This window comes from Talpa occidentalis, unplaced genomic scaffold (assembly GCF_014898055.3).
Source record: "Talpa occidentalis isolate TD23 unplaced genomic scaffold, MPIMG_talOcc4v2.1 talOcc4.14, whole genome shotgun sequence".
NCBI lineage: Eukaryota > Metazoa > Chordata > Mammalia > Eulipotyphla > Talpidae > Talpa > Talpa occidentalis.
The window spans coordinates 49,005,653-49,021,152 of NW_023601433.1; the positions used below are offsets into that span (position 1 = coordinate 49,005,653).

Here is a 15,500-nt window from a genome sequence, read left to right on the forward strand (position 1 = left end):
GCCAAGTAATCAGGGGCACACTTGGAAGGCTGAGGACTCGATAAATGTTTGCTCATTGATGAATAAAGGCATAGCCTCAGCATATGTAGATGAAAATGTAGATGAAAGTCACTGCCTCAAAGGTGAGCTGTCAACATTAGAGTTCTAGGATAATGCTGCAGAACTGTAATCTATGCAGTACCTGTTCCCCGCCCTGCCCCCCTTCCATCAAGTAGCTAAACCATCCTGGAAGACAGAAGTTTCCCTAAGTGCCTTAAGCTAACAGTTCTTGTCCAACCCAGTATTTAAGAATGTGATTATTTTTACTATGTGGCCCCCAGGGAGAAAAACAGACTAACAAAACATTTTGGTATCTCAGTGAATATATTCATGGTCACATTTTGCTGCCAAACCCATTCGAACAGTTTTTCTGATTTTTTGATATTCTTTTGGAAAGAGGTCTCTAGATACCATATGATTGAAATGGTAACAATATCACATTCATCTAAATCTCTTCTAATAATGCAGCTTTTCCTTGTATTCTGTTTTGGTCTGGCAGGAGCAAACTGCCAAAACCTGACAGGTCTTTACATGATTCAAATTTTTAAAAGTTTTTTTAAAGAAAAAAATCATAAATATAAGTGAGTCCATGCTCTGGTGAAGCATCGTCTTTGCATACAAACAGAAAATCACGAGTCACATATCAAGAAATGGCTCTAAAATAACCCCCCTTTCCACTCCCAAAAGGTTACATGTAACCTTTATATACCCGGTAATAATTATTCCTTTTGCTTTAATTGCAGAAAAGTGAAAGTGGGTAGATAAAGCATAGAATTTAACAGAAAAAACGCAGGGGAGGACCTACGTTGGCGCAGAATTGGATGCCTACCGGTTACACTAAACTCAGTAGGTGGGAAATTGACCAATGATTTGATGCAGAGCTAATATAACTGTTTTATTCGATCCCTCCCAAAAAAAAAAAAATGCTGGTAAAAGTTCACCCTACCTAACATTTGCCCCTAATTGCATTTGTATTTCTTGTTTTGAAGTCCGACAACGCCGCGATAACTAAGATGTGCCTTCACCTACTGAATTTGCCATCCGAGCGCAGCTTCTCCTGAGCGTCGCTCATAAACCCCATTCGAAGGCGCTTTGGTACCCCCTCCTCGTCGCCCCCACAGGCTAGAGTGACAGGTGCCCGGGCCCGCCGACCCCGGAACAAAAGCATCACCCCGAAATTCTCTCCGTTTCTTTCGGAAAGCTGGCGCGCGCCTGTAGATAGTTTTCCTGCACCTTGCCTGTCAGAAAACCGCGCAGGGAGCGAGGGAGCGTGAGAAAGTGCGCGCGCACGCGAGAAAGGGAGAGGAGGGCTGAGAAGTGGGGCTCCCGGCGCCCCAGCGCCCCGGCCCGCCAGTCCGCGTCCGGGTCCGGGAAGGGTGGGGGCCGCGAGCAGCGAGGCGCGGGGAGCGAGGCCGGCGGGCGCTGGGGGTTGGCGGGACGCGCGCTCCGTGCTGGCGCCCGGCCTCGAGCCCGCGCTCGCCACCGCCGCCACCCCCCCGCCGCCGCGTGCCCGCGCCGCTGCGCGATGCAGTGTGGGGAATGGCTGGGGTTGGCTGAAGAGCGCACAGTGGAGTTTTAATGTCCGCCATGTTGGCCATGGCGTATTGAAGAGAGCGAGCGAGAGAGGAGCGGAGCGGCACAGCTTCCTACCCTCCTGGCTGGTGTTAGTGCCCGGACGGCGGGCTCTGCGCTCCGCCCCTCAAGTTCCCGGCAGCGGTAGGCAAGTGGGGACCGAACCCCCGGTTCTCCATGATCCCGCTGGCCGGGGCCGTTTCCCCAGAGCGGAGAGGTATCTGCTGTGCCTGAGATGAGTAAACTGTCGTTTCGGGCGCGGGCGCTAGACGCCTCGAAGCCGCTGCCGGTTTTCCGCTGTGAGGATCTGCCCGACCTGCACGAATACGCCTCGATAAACCGGGCCGTGCCGCAGATGCCCACCGGAATGGAGAAGGAAGAGGAGTCGGTACGTGTTAACTCCCCTGTCCGACCCACCGCCAGGCCCCGCTCCCTCTGCTGCCTGCGGCGGCGGAGCAGCATACCCACACAAAATGGCCGCCATCTTCTCTTCGCCGCCGACTCTGTCGCCGGCCGGGCCTTTACTCCGCCTCCCCCGGCCTCGACCCCCGGCCGCCGCGGCCCGGCGGGGCCTCCTCTAAGGCCATCCCGCCGACCCCGGCCACTTGTACCCGGGTCCCGCGGAGTTCGGGAGCCCGAAAGGCACAAAGGGGTCACGTGACGAAGCTGCCGGCAGCCATTTTGTGGTCTTAGTTCTTGGGTTGGGCCTTGTGCATCCGGAGAGGGGAACGGGCTGGGTGGCGGTGGGGGTGCGGCGAGCCCGGAACCGACGAGGACCCGTCTGCAGGCCGCTCCTCGGCCGCTGGGTGGCGCTCTGGGGCCACCCCGGCCTTCGCGCGCTGCCGGCGCTGGGGAGCGCTGGTTCCGTGCGCCGCACGGGAATTTCACTTCCCTGTGGCCTAGGAAGCTTGTCCGGCTCACTGCAGCCCCCACGTGGAGCCTCAGGGGGGCATGTAATGTTGACTGCAGATCCCTAAGACTTACCCCCTCCCCCGCCCCCCGCGGCGAGTATCGGAGGGTACTGCTGGTTTCCCCGGACGACTGACTTTCATAGAAGATAAGACTTAGTCATTGTCGTATCCTGTCCGGACTTTTGCATCCATCCCTACCCAGTGCTAGTCGGGCAATAATAAACTAACTATTCCTGACTTTTTCTTTGAGCCTTAAAAATATATTAGGAGGTTGGGTGGGTTTCTTTTTTTTTCTTTTTCTTTTCTTTTTTCTTTTTTTTTTTTTTTTTTGGCAGTCAGTGGCTCTTCTAAAGCCTGCAACTTTGTTACTGTGTAGGCGTGTGTGTGTTTGATAAATTTAAGTTCGCCGCCTTTCTGGTTTTTCAACACAGAGAAAAGACCCCACTTTAGATATTACAGATAAAATTTCGTAGGAAGGTGCTTTCGTGTTCATAACCGAACTGAAGCGAAGTGACTTGATTCGCAGAAATCTTAACATTGAATAACTATACAGGGTGGGTTACAGTATTTAAATGTTTACAGCTAATAAACATTTTAGTAGTTGTGGCTTTAGACTCTTCCTCTCATTTCCCCATTCTTGACAGTATAAAATTTGATGACTTCTAATCCTAAGGAATTGCATACCTTGGTTTTCAGATACAGCCACTTAAACAGGGTGCAGTTTATTGACAGTTCGAGGAAATCAAGGAATCGCTGGATTTGTGTACTACAGTTTTACCGTGGAAAATTGTACTGTAATGTCTATTTGGTACTGTAAGAATTTTAAATGTAGAAATTATGCTTTGTAATGTTGACTTTGAAAATAAAACTGTTTAAACTGTTTGGGTTGTTTTAACCTTTAAAATAGCTGTGACAGTTCAATGTTACTTTTGAGGGTGGTTTTAAATCTTAACTTTACAGACAAGCTAAGTTGTATGTAGTCGTTGAGATTGTCTAGTGTAAGTACTGACTTTCAGCACATTACGAGACAAAACCTCTTTAATTTCTTTTACTTGTATCACCTTTAGAGTAGAATGGTGTGCCGTGTGTTTATTTTTAAAATAAGTGATTTGTTTTTAAAAATTAAAGTACTTGTGACTGCAGAATCTTGTCTTTTGGTTTTATTTTTGTTTCTGTTTATAAGTTTTGCAGATAATACTTTTACACTGCCCTGGAAATTAATTTGTAGTTCTTGTTTTGCAGCCATATAAGGAGGAGGGAGCCTAAGTTAAAGAAAAATAACAGTACAGTACAGTTTAGAAATTTAGTTAGGTCTTCTGTTGATAATACTTTGGACAGTCCTGAGAGCTACAACCTGAAATCACAGTTAAACTCAAGTATCTATGCTTGTTAAATTTAACAGATTATTTTTGTTTGCTGAAATAATTTTACATTCCATAATTACGGATATAATAGATTTCTGACATGTGGAGTTCCTGGTTTTGAGGAATATATGGAACTTTTTGTATTCAATCAAGTGTTTAGAATTTGTTTCACATCACAGCCATCCAAAACTAAGGTCAGTGAAGCATAGACGTCAGGAATAGATCCTGAACTTTAAGTGCAAATAGTGGCAGGTAAACAGCTACTTCACAGTGCTGTGGTTCATGCTGTAGCATTAGTAGGCCATATCAATCACAATATTGAAAGTAGCACATTGCTCAATATTGAAAATGTATAAAGAAAAAGGGCTAGCAAACTTGCCTTTTTACACTTTAGTTATACTCTTTGGTTGGAGTAATCTAGAACCTAAATTGTCTGGTTTAAAGAAAATATCCTATGTTGATCTTGAAAGATGAGGCAAATTTGGATGAGAACAGTTTTGTACACGGTCTTTTAGGAAAACATTTCGTGATCAAAGTGAAACTGCAAAATTGTTGTGCAAACCATACAAAAGTGATTATTGCTTTATTTTGTTTCTTTGTAAATTTGCTGGAAATCCTAGGATCTTAACATTGGGGAAATAACACTTATTAGTGTACTCCCATTTAAACAATTTTAATACCGAGCTGAACACTGACCCGATTAGGCCTCCTTAATTTTTAAGAAATGTTAAATAGAAACCCCCCACCATCAAATGTTACTTAATCAACTTTAGAACTTAGTTGTTTTTTAATATTTGTAGTAGGATTGAAGTAAACCTCCAAATTGTAGTAAATGGAAGAGTTTATGTCAGATGTGAAGGAGTAACTGAATTAGTAGAAGGTAATTATAACTTGCTAAATCAACAGGTAACAGTTGATGAAGGCATTGTGTTTAATGAATTACAGAATTTTCAAATCATATGAAATGAATGAGATACAGCTCTAAATATGAGATAAATGAGTCCTTTTGAGACTGCTGCACCATTAAAATATTTGAACATCCTTTTAAGTTTAAAATTAATCTGAACTTTAGGACTGCAATTTTAAATTAGAAATGTTAAAATATTTAGTGCCAGAGCTTTACTTTTAATTGAAAGGGTAGCTTTCCCAAGATATCAGTAGTATCGTTTTTACTAAAATTGACTTATTTTGGCTAAAATTGAGCTTTATGTTGCAGTTCCTCTTTATGGAAACTTCTCACTTTAAGAGACATTCTGAAAAAGCTGCATATAAAGTGATATTTAACAAATTGGAGCTACTTGGTTCCTGTAGTAGTAGTTTGATTTTTTTCATTGAGTTATCTAGGGTATGTGGCTGTACTTACAAGAGACATTGACTTAACTTTCCCTCTTGCCTGACTGGTTTGAGGGGGATATGCAATGTAATTAATATGTTAATATCACAGTAGTGTCTCCATAGTGCCCTGCACTGTCATCTTTGAAGTTTAGAAGTATGGTGTAGCCATCATAATCCAACACCTTGTTTTAATGGGGTTCTGACCAGAAAAAATAATTTTCATGCACTTTGCTCTTAAAACTACGTTTTGTATTACTGGTCCAGTACATAATGTTATTAAACCCAAGTTAAGAAACATTTATAAAGTGGATGGGTATTTTTTGTTTTTAATTAGGGAGAAGTTGGAAATGTGTACGTTTTGTTTGCTATTAGAAAAAAGTCAAGCATTGAATTTTGAAAACTTGGTAAAAATTTAGCTTTTCTAGTTTTCCATTTTACAAAAATAAGTTTTAAAGGTTTGGTTTCTCATTTTAAAAGAAGAGCCTTTTTTTCCTTTCGTATTTTGTAAACCAGTATTTTTAGTTCTTGAAGGTGTAAAAATGACTCTAGAGTGCTCCGTTCTCTCCACTGTCCTTTAAGCAAAGCAAAATATGTGGAATCTAAATTATAGCAGAAATGAAGTTTAGCTTTTACAAGTTAAGATTGATTTAAAAAAGGAATTAAGAGTATTGGGGGTTTTGCATTAAGTAGCAAGGAACTAGTCTAACAGCAAAGCTGAGAAGCAACAATAAAATCTAGGTTAAACTTTCTACCCTGCTCAAGATACTCTTGAGTATAATTTTCTAAGCTGGGGTTCTGAAGGTTACATGAAAATGATTCTACATGCCTATTTTACATAATAGGCATGTAAAATTTTGTGATCGCATACATTTCTAAGGAGTGTCATACTTGTCATCAGTTTCTCTCGAGGTACTGGTAACGAGCTGTTGTAGAAGCTCAAGGTTAAGATTAGTCCCAGAAATATTGGTAATTTTTTTCCAGTATGGCAATTATTATGTGGACTTAATGGAAGGGTAATTGAAAAATAATAAAGGTTGTAGTTAACTCAGGAGTGGACTGAGGATTGTTGACTATGGAAAGTTCCTAGGTGCTTAGTGTTAATATTAAAACTTTTAGGTATACGATTTAATAATTAAAATTTTTGATTGATTTTATTCTAAAGTAGTAATGAAAATTAATAAGCATGCCTAAATGGTGTTTTGTGGGTACATTTGTGTTCTTTAATGGAATTTGTGCAGAACTACCTCTTAATCAACAGAACTTAGTTAAAAGTACCATATAAACATGGATGGCTTAGATTTCATAAGCAAGTAATAACTTTTTATAACTTTTGCTTATAGGGTGTACTGGGATTAGATATTGTTAGCCATTCCTAATACTTAAAATGAGCTATTTTTTTTAATATTTTACATTTTACTGCATCATGGTATGTAGTAATAATGGTACAGAATGTGTGTATGTCTGTACATAAATAATGACAGGAATTCTGTTTGTATGTATGATGATGTGAATTCTGTCTACCTTTAAACAGTTTGCCTGAAAAAGTGAGGGTGCTTGTTATCTGCAATTGATTATAACATTAATTTTAAAGCAGAAGAAGACAGCTTGCAAGGAAAGGGCGTTGATGTTGTCATTTGGGTATAAAATGAATTGAGTAGTGCAAAAACTATGAAATACTTAGAGAAATAGAATCAAAGAGAGTAGGGATTTTAAAGAAACTTAGTGTATGAATTATGATATATACTTCATTTCCTGTAAGAATAAATCAGTTTGGGGGGAAATCAATGAGAAAAGTAATTCAGATCTTTTAAACAACTTACTAGAACTCTTTATTTTAAAAATTATTTAAATTATTTAAAGCTGTGTTGTCTTTCAGCACATTTATAAATTGTAGCAGCTCTTTCTTGACCAAGCTTGTAATTGCAGATAGAGATTTTGAACTAGTAACAGTAATTTAAATTTAATGGATATCCAACTTTGCACCTTAATGTGAAGTGAATTTTCCCACTAGCCTTGTTGTAGTGGGTAGATAAAAACAAACTTGTAGTTAATAAATCCATGATATATTACCTGAGTTGTAGCCTTGATGAGTGGGTATATAATCAATTCTATAAAAAGAGAAAACCATCCCATAACTGTGTTGTTATGAAGGTTATCTTTATTTTTTTAAAAGATTTATGCATTCAAGAGCTGGGGTGTAGCCCAGATGTGGGGGTGGGGTGTTGTGTTGAGAGGCTTCATTCTGGAGACATAGTGGGGAGCAGAACAAGTGGATCTACTGAAATACATTCCTGAGAGAGCAGTGGACAAAACAGGAGAGGTCTGCACCGTGTGTGTTAGCTCCCTGGCTGGGGATCAAACTCTGCAGCCTATAGCTTCGTAGTGCTGAGAATTAACTTCTTGCGCCACCGGGGAAGCCCATGAAGGTTATCTTTAAAGCATGCTTCAGCTTCAGATATGCTTTGTGACATAGTTTGCTGAATTTTGTGGCCCCACAAGCATCTTACTGAATGAACATTAGCTTCTTTGCATACTAACAGTATCCTGAACTATCTTAGAAGATAATTCTGAGACATAACTGAGGCATGATTTTTAAGTGCTGTACAGATGATTTTCATTGTTATCCAAATAGGAATTGAATGTTTAGAATGGCCCTGCTTTTGGTTGATGCTCAGAAGCAATATACAGTCCCTTGTATTTGGATCTGTCTGGTATAAATATGTTAAATGTGTTCTCTGTCCTTGAATGAGTTGTATGATACAGATGTGAAAAATGTTTCTAATTCACATAATTATTATTTGGGAAAAGCATCACACGGGCAGTTAACTGTGGTCTAGTTCAGCTTCTGACTCTGGGCATGTAGGCTCCCAATTACCCAGGTTTTCTTAACTGCAAAATGAAGTATGGCTGTGATAATTTCCTGCTGTAATGGGTATACTATGTTGCCAACTTATTGAAATCTGTTTCCAAATGTATTTTATAGAATAGAATTAAATCTTGAATTACTTTATGACTAATTCAAGTTTATGACTTTGTTTGCCTTTATATTTGGTTGTTGGAAAAGGCATGACATTTTTTCTGTTTTCTTTGTAAAAATGGGTCATGACTCTTCCAACAACCCAAAATAAACACAGTTTACAGAGAAGTAAAGATAGTCAGGGTGCATGGATTATTGTTTGCAGTTTAGTCTAGACAGTCTCAAACTTAAAGAATAATTGGTTGTCAAATCTTCTATTGTTGGGAGTATTTGCAATTTGTTTTATTTAGAATGTTATAGAGATAGTTGCAAATTGTGCTTTACCTGTAAGAATAATAGAGTCTGAATGTGGAAAAAACTACAAATATGGCTGTTTTGAAGTCGAAAGCTAGACTTTTAGCTTGTCCTACTAGCTAAGTGGAGATATTTGAAATGAAATATGTTGTACAAGATTGAGAAAGCAGATAACTTTTTAATACACTTTTGTAGCAAATAGTGTGCGTTTCTGTGTGCCAGGGATTATTATAGGCCCCATGTTTACAACAGTGAATAAACAAGATTCCCTTTTTCATGGATCTTACATTCTAGCATATAAACTCTGAGGGTAAGAAATTTTTTTGCTTTATTCACTGACATGTTTTCAGTACCTGAAATAGTCCCTCACAGTGTTCAGTATTGATTGATTGAATGCCTGAATTCTAATGGGAAAACAGACGGAATCAAAAACAGATGGAGACTATATAGCTGTAACATGGCAATGAAATGGAACAATACATAATTTCATGTGGAAGGAGTACCATAATTTATAAACTGTCCTGGGGCTCAAGTAGAGGAGCTGCTAGAGTACTTAGAAAGTGAAGATAAAAGTGTCTCAGGAAGGAGGGGAAGTTAGTTATCTGTATCCACTGAGAAGATATGGGAAAGTGACCACTTAATAGGATTAGATGTGTGCCATTGGTTCATTTTTATTTTAGGGAAGTAGTGAGAAGGAAAGCCCAATTGGAGTAGAAAAATTGATGAAAGATAAATAAAAGGGTCACAGCAAGTGTAGATGACTCTTTGAAATAGTTCTGCTATGAAAGAGAACAGGAAAAAATTAGGTTAATAGCTACAAGGGATGGAGGAATCAACAAATGGTTTCTTTAAAAAATGAGTTAGAGGCCTCCCTGGTGGCACAGGGGTTAAAGTCTCAGCGCTGTCAAGCTATCACCAGCAACTAAGGCATGAGCATGAGTTAGATCCCAGGCCAGGGAGCTAACCCACATGGCTCAGCAGACTCTCTGGTCTCACCCCCTGCTCCCCTCAGCAGTGTATTTCAGTAGATCTGCCTGTTCTGCTCCCTACTCTGTCTCTGGTGAATCCTCTAACCCCCCACCCCCACACCTCTGACCTACACCCCAGTTCTTGTGTGCATAAATAAGTAAAAATGAGTTAATGTCCAGGAAACACAAATGAAGGGAGCAAAGCTGAGCCCTAGATTGCCCTGGTCATCGCTAGAGTTTTCATACTATAGCATAGGTAGGTAAGATCCCAATAGAGCCTGACAGCCTCCTTGAAGAGACAGAGAATTTAGAATTTGAGGAGACCGAAGTGGCTTCAGAGCAAGGAAATATATGTAGTGATCCCCTTGACTCTGACTGAAAACTGATCTGAACTTGTCTGTGAGAAACTTTGGAGGCCGGGGAAAAAGCGCTAGTAAGAGGAACATTTCTGGGAGCTCACAGAGCTCAGGAATATGTTGGATCTTTACTAGCCAAAATGGAAAGACATTGGTCTTCAGATAAGAGTTCTCAGAAGGGTTATTCTCTTAGTAATGGGACCAGATTAGCTCTAGACTAAATACTTTCTAGACTTAAAAGAAAGATTAAACACTGACCTCAAAAGGATCAAACTAATTTCAAATAACATCACTGTGCCCTTGAATAAAGCCAAAAATGTTTAAAAGTATACTGAAAGATCCTACAGGATAACTCAGTGCTAGGAATCCAATACCAGGCATGCAGAGAAGCTTGAAAATATAACTGATAACTAAGGGGAAAAAATCAACACAGGCATAGAAATAACCCAGGTAATATTAGAAGACAGAAATGTTAAAATGGTTATTATAAACAAGTTATTAGAAATAGTATATAGGGACCTCCCTGGCGCAAGGGGTTAAGCACAGCACTACAAAGCAATCCACAGCCTCTGCAGCACAAGTTTGATCCCCTGCCAGCCAGAGAGCAACCCCACAGGGCACTGTAGACCTCTCCTGTTTCACCCTCTGCTTCCCTCAGCAGTGTATTTCAGTCAGTCAGCCTGTTCTGTTCCCCACTCTGTCTCTGGTGAATCCTCTCACCCCACCCCCACACCTCTGGCCTGTACCCCAGCTCTTATATCCATAAATAAATATATCTTTTTAAAAAAAAAAACAGAATGGTATCATTAAAAAGGAAAAAACAATCCTATCCCTCTTTTGCTCAAGGATTTTGGTCCTAAAAACAATCAGTATTTCTCTTGGATCGATTTCATGGAAGAATTAGTCACTAATTAGAAGAGAAATTACTTTTCCTTTTTATTATTTTTTTTTTTAAGATTTATTTTATTTATACAAGTACTGGGGTACAGGCCAGAGGCACGGGAGGGTGTGAGAATTCAGAGACAGCAAGGAACAGAGCAGGCAGACGGCCGAAAACACTCCTGAAGGGAGCAGCAGGTGAGACAGGAGAGGTCTGCCGCGCTGTGTGGGTATCTCCCTGGCCAGCCGGGGATCAAACCCGAGCTGCAGAAGCTGTGGACAGCTTCACAGCGTTGCACTCAACCAGCTGCGCCACCAGGGAAGGCCTGCCTTTTCCTTTTCAAAAGTACAGAAGGCAGCTGCAGGTCAGTTGGTACAATGGATAGTCAATAGATGAGGTAGTTTATCTTATGATTCTAATTACTCTATGAAGTAAGAGATGAGGTCATCACCTCAGAGTGAGGGAGGAACCTTAAGAGACAAAGGTATGTATGGGAAAGCTAACTTGCTCGAGAAATGTAGTATACTTGATTAACTAAGTGAGGGCTCAGTATTTGTGATCTTTGGAAGTGAGGCTCACTTGGGTTTCTTTAGGGTTGAGGTCTGCTGAGCAAGTACAAAGAAGGAAGAGAAGAATGACGGGATTTAAAATATTTGTGAGGTAGATTGTTATGATAGACCATGAGATATTTACTGGATAAGCAGAAGGGAAGGCATCAAGAAACTAATGAGTAGGGCAGTTGAAGAATTATTGGAATAGAGGGCTCTGGAATAGATACATTAAAGTGGGAGTGCTGAAATAGGTGAAACTAAGGAGGTTGGTTGTGAAAGAGTGAGATGCTTGAATTTAGATTTCAGCTGTGACACAATTACAAGTGAAGGCAAGACCATAGGGTATAACCACAGGAAGGGTGGCTGATGTGGAATAGAGGAGATCAGTGTGAGTGAGAAGTTCATAGTCTTAGATCCAAGTAGATAGGATCCCTGAGAATGAGGCCAGGAGTGTAGTAGTTGAGAAGAATGAACTCTGTGACCAAGAGACTTTATATAACAGCTCTGGGAAGAGAGTGTGAACTTCTGAGAGATTAGATTTTTTTTTGAAAGGACAGCAATGATGAAATGGTATGGAACTGGGGAGTGGGGAAGCGTGGAGGCTGAATGTGTCCATAAGTATGTGGAACTTGGAAAAATGAAAAGCTGTGTGGAAGGAGTATAGTTTCACAAAGACATTGCTAGACTTCGCTTGGGGCAAGGGCTGCGGGAACATTAAATGAGACTATAAAGAAGAGTTTACTGATACATCTTTATTCTGGAGAACAGAGTGGAATGGGTTTGGAAAGGTGGGGGAAGGTAGGAGGTTGAGTCAGATTAAGGGCTACTGAAATCAGAATGGTGATAGCCTAGGCTATGCTGCTAAGTCTTGAATTCCTAAATAGATACAAAGAATAATGGGATATATCTAGCCAACTTCATAGGAACAAACAGTTCTAGTTACCTTCTGCTAGATATTCTGAATTACATGGGGCCATTCCTCAGCCAGAGATGGTATGATTAATTAGCCTGAAGGGAGGGCAACTTCACTATATAGAAGCTGGTGACTCAGTGACCTTCCAGGAGTATCTGTCACCACTCCTGCACAGTTGTATAAATACTTTTACAAGGAAGGGTTTTGTACAGCACATTTGCTTCAGGATCTAGTAAGTGGGCCACTTTAGAGTTATTGAACATATGAGAACTCATTACTTCTGCAATGGTTCTCAAACAGGCATTGTAACATTCTTTCGCCTTCAGGACATTATAAAAATTGGGGGGATGGTTTTGAATGTTACAATTATTAGGAGATGCTATTGGCATTTGGTAAGAGGGGTTCAGGAATAATGTAAATTCTACCATGCAAAGAATTAGCCCACAAAACAGAAAATTGCCCATGACTTTCGACTGTCCCACAGACCATATCGTTTGGTAAAATTTATATTTATAAGTTATTTGAGTCTAAAACTTGATTCCACATTATATATAAAGTTATATTTCTACATACAGTTTGATATATATTAAATTTATATACTGTGACTAGTATATAAATTAAGGGAATGTTGTACTTTATTTTGTTCAGAAATTTTTCAGGAGATACTACCATTTTGGAAATAACTGCATCATTTACTTCTTTTTTTATATTACAGGTAGGTACTTGATTATTTGAAAAATGTGTATAAGTGAGTAGTGAAGTAATTTGAAAAGAGAGAGCATTGGGCCTGATAGGTATGCAACAACTATTTTTCTGGATTCAAAGCGAGCATAGCACTAGGTTTCAGTTAGCTCAGTATGAGAGTTAAATGAGATCCTGTGTAAAGTGGATTACTTGGTGCCTAAAGATACAGTGTAAGTGCTCAGATATTTTCTAATTATTTTAGTTTTAGTCCTTGGGTGATAGCAAAATATTTTAGGCAGGTTTTTAAATTTTCAAATTTCCATCTTAAGTAATTTTTGTTATGATGTTTTGATAGTGAGTGGATACTGATCTATATACACACCTAGTTGTATTTGTGATAGAATTTGAGATAATAGTAAAGAAGGAATTAAAAAACGTGGCCTTAAATGGACAAGAATGTCACCTCAAATGGATTGTTTTCTCAACTTACTTTGCCAGTGGATACTTAAATGTTTCCTAGAAGATGTCTAAGATACATAAAATGTGATTTGAAGAATTTGTCAAATGCAGAAAAAAATTTAGCAGATTTTGTACATTTTAGTTAGCTCTTAAAACTGCTTTTATTAATCTGTTAAAAGATTAGAATGTCCTCTTATTTAAAAAAGTTTATATTGTTAACTGGTCTCTCTACTTCTAGTTTTCAAAACTGTAACCCCCTTAAAGTTATCAGGATTTTTTTCCTTTTTTTTTAATATGAGTCCATTTGTTACTTTGATGTCTAAAATCTTAAATTACTCCTTTTCCTGATAGAATAAAATGCATAAACTACTAAATATGGTTTACTGGACTCTACATTATCTGACCTTTATCCCTACTTTGTCTTTTTCCTTTCCCTTCCTTAAAACCCTGTCTTGGTTATATTGCTTCATAACATATTACTCTTACACTTAGCATCTTAAACAACACTATCTCATATAGTTTCTGAGAACTAGGAATCTAAAAGAAGCTTATTTGAATGATACTAGTTCAGGGTTTTCTTCAAGGTTCCAGTAAAGCTGTTGGCTAAGCTGTTGATTTTTAAAGGCTGAGTGAATCTAGAGAATTTCTCTTCTTAGCTTCACTTACATGGTTGTTTGCCGCAGTCCCTTCCTGACAGGTCTCTCTTAAATTGAGCTGCTCTATTGCTGTCTCAGTGTCCTTGCAACGTGGCAACACTTCCTTCTGAGTAATCCCTAATGAGCATGTACGATAGAAATCACAGTTTTTTATGACCTACTTTGAGAAGTTACATAGCACCACTTTTATCATACATGTTTCACACTAGGAGGGAACTACACAAGATTCAGAGCTAGGAGACGAAAATCTTTGGAGGCTACCACAGTCTCCACATGCAAAGTATTTCACCCCTCCCAAAGCCAACACTCCTCCATTGCCTTAAGTCTCATTCCTTTACTGTGTCAGCTCACATTCATCCACATTGATTTCAGGTACTGTTGGAGACTTTGCATGTGTAGTTACTTAAATACAGCTTTCAATACCCATTCCTTCAAGTTTAAAGCAATGGCGATAACTGCTCACACCACCCGCTCCTTTCAGACTTAGGATGGCCACTAAAAAATCGTTCCTGTTCAGAACGACTCACAGGCTGTAGCGTTTAGCTTTTCTGAAGTTGAGTGAGGCAAATGTTGGCAGTTGTTGCTTAGTTAAGGGTCACTTCCAAGGTATAATTCACCAAAGGCGCTCAGCTTTGCCCTTTGGGCATTTGGTTCTGCCCTCTTTTCATCCTTCCTTTTTCATGAAAGGTAGCACTGTTTGCTACTAAGTTTCCTTAGCTTCTTTCCAACTTCTCAGGACTCTGAAGTCCCCTTTTCATTTTGTATTGTCTCTGTTTAAGTTCAAACTAGCAGTGTTCCTGAATATATAATTTTTCAAAACTTTGTGGGTCTTTATGGATTTTATTGGGGTCCATTCCATTAGCTGAAAGCCAGATTCATAAATCTCTTTGAGATAAGTCTTTTACTACCTTGAACTTAATGTAGAGCAATAAGTTCAGCTTCTTAAAAGCCTCATTGTTTGATTGAGAGAATCTTTGAAGTACATAGTTCTAATTAGCAAACATTTTGTAAAACTGAGTAGTTCTCTGAAGCAAGGTCTTTGATCTCAGTTTCTGAGATCTTAACAAAACATTTTATGGTTACTCCCTCAGCTTGTTTTTTAGACCTTGTGTTTCTGGTGGCATTCTGCATATAATCTTGGCTTAGACTCCATTTCTAAATTTTAGTCTTGTTTGCAATCTAGAGACTGCAAATTTTCAAAAGCATCAAGTCCTGGCTCCTCTTTAACACTTCTTCACTTAGTTTATTTCTTCTCATTTTTTACCATATATAGCAGTAAAACAGGCAGCACTTTCAACTCTGCTTGAAAATCTCCTTAGCTAAATCACTCAGTTGAGTAGGTGATTTTTTTTCCCTACTTTTCACATAATTAAACGTGACTGTTTAAACTCTTCCCCTTCTTGACAGGGGTACTCCTTACCTACTTTTCTGTCCTTGCCTACAGCCTAATGAAACTTCAGGAGGTTTAATTAACAGCTTCTTCAGTGATGCTGTCCTCATTTGGTTTTGTTTCAAAGCCACTCCAGTATTTTAGACTTTGT

The 15,500-nt window shown here is 39.5% G+C and overlaps 1 protein-coding gene across 6 annotated transcripts in view; it reads left to right on the forward strand.

Annotated features, from left to right (window-relative positions):
• Positions 1-15,500, forward strand: part of EPC1 (enhancer of polycomb homolog 1) — an 84,068-nt gene that overhangs the window by 23,092 nt on the left and 45,476 nt on the right. Inside the window, exon 1 of one of the 6 annotated variants that reach the window (XM_037510478.2) lies at positions 1,549-1,999. The exons of 3 other annotated variants lie outside the window; for them this stretch is intronic. In XM_037510478.2, the coding sequence (XP_037366375.1) occupies positions 1,847-1,999 (153 nt within the window). In that variant the 5' untranslated portion in view covers positions 1,549-1,846. Of the gene's footprint in view, positions 1-1,548; positions 2,000-12,818; positions 12,876-15,500 lie in introns of those variants that run through there. 2 more of the 6 variants (XM_037510477.2, XM_054695029.1) reach the window with 2 other exon arrangements.